At 42.8% G+C, this 5208-nt stretch overlaps 1 protein-coding gene across 1 annotated transcript; it reads left to right on the top strand.

Moving 5' to 3' along the window:
- The first annotated feature begins 202 nt into the window (after window positions 1-202).
- Window positions 203-1783, top strand: zgc:113227 (uncharacterized protein LOC541506 homolog). The gene is made up of 2 exons (XM_062554011.1): window positions 203-206; window positions 655-1783. The coding sequence occupies exon 2, from the start codon at window positions 655-657 to the stop codon at window positions 1738-1740; it is 1086 nt and encodes a 361-aa protein (XP_062409995.1). The 5' UTR covers window positions 203-206; the 3' UTR covers window positions 1741-1783.
- Window positions 1784-5208: the final 3425 nt, after the last annotated feature.

The following is a 5208-nucleotide window of genomic DNA, read 5'->3' as shown; positions in this document are numbered from 1 at the left end:
GAATCGTTGCTGTATGTTATGCAACATTTGTTACCAGGGTAACATTTAAAGAAGCTTATTACATAACCATGGCCGACCGAAACCTAGGTGTAATTCTTTTGATGTTGGTGAACATCCTTATGAAGTTTGTTCAACTTCAATTTGAAGGGTGGTTGCATTTAACAACCGTGAATAGACTGCATAACAGACGGAGATCTAGACGTCGGGTAGGCTGCGTTTTAAGAATACAACCCAGATTGTTAGTCTGTAACAAACCTTAAACTAGCATACAGTGATAAGGATATGCTACTTTCAAGCAAGACAAAGTGTCGTGATTAGGTGTTAATTATAATTTGGTGGTGTGTCAAAAAGCCATTCCCAAATTCACAGCACATTGGCTACAAAAGTAGCCGGATCACCCCTTGCTGGCTTGGATTTGTGAATGGACTGACTGACACACCCCTAAATGAATAGGCTGTCCAATCATGATAGGCTAGGCCTAGTTCAGCGTAACATGGGCTAAATACCAGATGTTCGAGAATGAGACACAAGACGAAACGTTGATCAAATAGCCTAGAAGTTGTCTTGATTGAAAGTAGACATGTAATAGGCTAGGCTACGCTATCACCCGCTTAGCCTAAGTAGGCTATTTCCTATTATTTATCTCTCATTTAGATGCTGTGGCTCCGAAGGCAACGTGCATCGCCTGTTGTTTGGAGACACCCACGGACAAGCCATTGGTGGGACACAATAGTTCCGACTTTCACCCGCAGCCAGTTCATCCACAATTTCAGAGTCTCCCCTGAGACATTTGATTACATGTGTCGCCGCCTTGGACGCACAATAGGAAAAATGGACACAAATTACAGGTTGTGCATTCCTGTGCGAAAAAGAGTAGCAATCGCCATATGGAAACTCGCTACTAATAGTGAATACCGGACAATTAGTCACCTGTTTGGAGTCGGTATAAGCACAGTCTTAAACTCCGTTAAGGATTTCTGTGATGCGGTAATCAAAGTGCTGCTTCCAGTCCACTTACCTGTCCCAGACGAAACCAAATTCGAGGAAATGGCTACATTTTTCTCAGAGCGATGGGGTGTTCCACAGTGTGTTGGAGCTATTGATGGGAGTCATATCCCAATAATAGCGCCGGAGGATTATGCCAGCGACTATTTCAACAGAAAAGGTTGGCACTCTGTAGTGCTACAAGGAGTAGTCAATGGCAAAGGCCAATTTTGGGATGTATGTGTGGGGTTTCCGGGTAGTGTTCATGATGCACGAGTTCTCAAGCAATCAGAGTTATGGGAAAGATTAGGAGATGGACAAATTCTAAATACACACACAGTAAACATTTCAGGGCATGACACAGGGTATTTTCTCATTGGTGACCCAGCCTATCCACTACAGAGATGGCTAATGAAACCATTTTCAGACACAGGAAGACTTACTCCAGAGCAGCAAAGGTTCAACTATAGAATAAGCAGTGCAAGATCAGTTGTGGAAACTGCCTTTGGACGGCTTAAAGGAAGATGGAGATGTCTCATGAAAAGAAACGACTGCAAAATAGAAATGGTTAAAAAAATGGTCTTAACATGCTGCGTGTTGCACAACATGTGTGAGAAGAATGGTGACCGATGTCCTGAAGACATTTCAGACATACACTCAAACATGCAACCTCCACTTCGAGCTCTACCTGATCGGGGCCAACAGGAGGGAGCAGATGTCCGAGCTGCATTAATGCGCTATTTCACTGAAGATTAGTGAAATAATGACGGACACATTTTCTATGCAATCATTTATTAATTTGAGCTAATGTGTTTTAGGATAACATTACAAATAGTTAACATCACACAATACAAAATGTAATAAATACCATAAATACAAAAACATTTTCAATAAACACTTACAATAGTTAAAACTGTTCAGATTTTTGGTGGTCATAAATACAGTACAATAACCTGCACTAACAGCTGTAAATAAATAGTCAAAATTGTATTTAAATTTGAGGAGAATGTTAACTGTGTGTGTGGGTTCAAGTGTGTATGTGTGTGTGCGACTGCGCACACGCTCGAATAACCTACATCACTGCTCCTTTTCAAGCACAGCCACAATCCTTCCCATGAGACCCAATAAAGCATTACTTGTGCTATCCATTCTTGTTACGAATGCTTCCGTCAGTCTTTCGGTGTGCTCCATGAGCATTTGGTCTCTCTTTTCGTCAGATTTTTCAAATCGCTCCAGGAGATCTTCATTCTGCAACTTCCTTTTGCCTTTAAAAACACACATACACCCACCCCCCCCCCACACACACACACGCACACACAAAATACACATTCAATGAATAATTATTGTCATATGCATATAGCTACTGAGTGCAAAGATGCAGTGAAATTTGCTCCTGGGGATGGAAATAGGTAATGGCTGGGCTGAGATGTATAAAGTGCTGCAAATCAGGTGTGTGTATGTGTTTGCAGTGTTATTGGTGTATTTGTGGGTGTTGGAGTGAATGAGTACAAGGTCAGTATGTGTGTTTCTACCTGATATGTCATGCATATAGCTACTGAGTGCAAAGATGCAGTGAAATTGTCATCTGCATAGCTACTGAGTGCAAAGATGAGTTTGCAGTGTTATTGGTGTATTTGTGGGTGTTGGAGTGAATGAGTACAAGGTCAGTATGTGTGTTTCTACCTGATATGTCATGCATATAGCTACTGAGTGCAAAGATGCAGTGAAATTGTCATCTGCATAGCTACTGAGTGCAAAGATGAGTTTGCAGTGTTATTGGTGTATTTGTGGGTGTTGAGGAGTGAATGAGTGCAAGGTCAGTATGTGTTTCGACCTGATAGAAACCTGATTCTTGAAGGATCAGTATGTAAGAAATATGTTAATTACTCATAAAATGGCTCTGATATATCTTCTAACAGGCCTCCCAGCCTGTGCTGTGAGACCACTACAGATGAAGAGATGTGGTTATTTACCCTTTCTGACTGTGCTCAGTGAAGTGGTGCTTGTTGATGGAGTTGAAGGTTCGTCGACAGGCAGATCATCTTCACATGTTGTAACGTTAACATCTTATAACACAAAAAAAACGAAAAGATTAGTGTTACACAATTGATTATGAACTTCAAGATTACATTTATCGCTGAGTAAACCACCGACAACAGTTGGTACAACATAGTACCACCATATGACACATATGACTAGGAGTGCTGTAGGCTACTCTCGTTTTCTTTGATTTATTCCGTATGGGCACAAGCACCCAGTCAGCCTAATATTTCGTGAACTGAGCGCGTTCTATGAACTTTATTGACAACAGTTACCACAGGTTGTTAGCAGGGTCTCGCTAGTGCTACCACATACCATCTGTTGCTAGCTTATAAGCAGTGAACGTAGCTAGTGTATAACCTACACAACACACGCTCGAAACAAAGAAAATACTGATAGTTCACATTACGTGTACAAGTTAAAATCTATTGAACAATCACATAGAAATGTAAGAAAACTTACCGAGCTCACATGAAGGATCACACATAGCTTCCAGCATAGCTGTAGCGGAATTTAAAGCTCCGGTGACTTGGTTGGCCGGTCTTTGTCCAATGACGTTGTCCAGGAAATCCATATTTAGTCCTGATTTTGGCTTTGTTCGCCCAGCACCACTTTTCCCCATCTCCTTTTTGTGGTCGCGATAATCTTTCTTTATTTTCTTGAGCTTGTTAGTTATCTGATCAACTGTTCTGCTAAACCCGGCCACCTCCAGTTCTCTTCTTATTTCTTCATATATTTTTGCTTTCCTTACAGCCCCTGTCAATTTCTCCTGGATTTCTGTTGTCCCCCAAATCGCGAGCAATGCGTTGGTCTCCTCCAACGACCACTGATGAATAGCCTTATCGCCATTTGTTTGGCTCATTTTGATTAATTTGGTAGACAGAAGTAGAGAGATCAAACAAGTAGAACAGATAAAAAGTTGGCAGTGTCAGTTCAGTATATTTACTGTTTCCATGGTGCCACTACCATTATGACGTAATGGTCCCGACACTGGGACCAGCAATTTCACGGTGCCGTGCCGGTGCCGGCTTTTCGGCACCAGCACCTGTCATTGTTCGGTCGAAACACGCAGAACCAGTTCGAGATTGGGCACCGGCACGGCACCAGCACCGGCACCGCTGCGGTGGAAACGAGATATGAGTTATAGACTACGTCGAGTGAGAGAGCCAGCTGTGAGGTACGCTGTAAAACATTCGAAAACTCTGAAACTGCAATCTGACATGCCGAGCGTGATGTCTCTTTTCTCCGCTTGTCACCAGCGCGGTGTCTTCGGGTTTTTCCGTGTTTTCCGGTATGAGCCGAACCTTCCTTTTATTAAGGCGGTGTTATGTTGCCCCCTTGCGGTTGCAGTTTTAATTAAAGTCCCGATGCTTCGGGAGTCCCGATGTGCGGGAAAGAAAGGAGCATTCTCAACCCGTACCATCTGTATATAGATTCCTGCATGCTGCATTACCGTGACCCTCAACCTTGTGGATGATTTTTTCTCATTGGAATACAGCAGGACATACCCATGATGCCTTTTATCTAACTAACGCAAAAGCTGAGATTGTTGGAAGGACTAGGCTACTCAACAAACTTGTTTTTCGTTTCTGGGAGATCTCGTTATCGTTTTGGATTGTCGGATTTTTATGATTATTGTTTGGACTTATGGACAATGGACTTTGAGGGGTGGTTGTTAGTGCTTTACAAAGCTTTGTGTTAATAAGTGTCGGTCCTCCTATCCTTCAGCTCACTGCGCGATGCAGTTGCGCATAGTGGCCACGAAGTCATTAACTGTTTACGACACAATACATGATATTTGTGTTTTTCGTTTCTTAGATTTAATGCATGTTTGACATGTAAACAGGCCTTCAGTCCGTTAACTTAAGGCCTTCTTTTGTATGGGGTTGCTCGCATTCGCCCGTAACCTGTGAGACTACCCATTTCATGAAGAGCAATTGTCTTGTGCGATCATTCCCCCTCCCCCACACTTGTCTAACCAGTTCACTAGACATTATAGCCTACCTATATACGGCATTGAGGACGATTGCCTCCCTCCCCCTCTCTCTCGATAGACACTTCCTGACACTAGGGCTCGGGATCATGACATCAGAACTTCGCGGGCACAGCCACATTGGCAGCTTCACTCCTTAGTTTACTATGGAGTACTAATGGATTTACTCCCGCCGTGTGTTCCTGTTACTT

This window comes from Sardina pilchardus, chromosome 2 (assembly GCF_963854185.1).
Source record: "Sardina pilchardus chromosome 2, fSarPil1.1, whole genome shotgun sequence".
NCBI classification, from domain to species: Eukaryota; Metazoa; Chordata; class Actinopteri; order Clupeiformes; family Clupeidae; genus Sardina; species Sardina pilchardus.
The sequence above is the reverse complement of the archived record's forward strand: the minus strand, read 5'-3'. Positions and strand labels throughout refer to the sequence as shown.

Excerpts from the sequence above, each read along its gene's own strand:
- zgc:113227 (XM_062554011.1), top strand. The coding sequence starts at position 655 with ATGCTGTGGCTCCGAAGGCAACGTGCATCGCCTGTTGTTTGGAGACAC.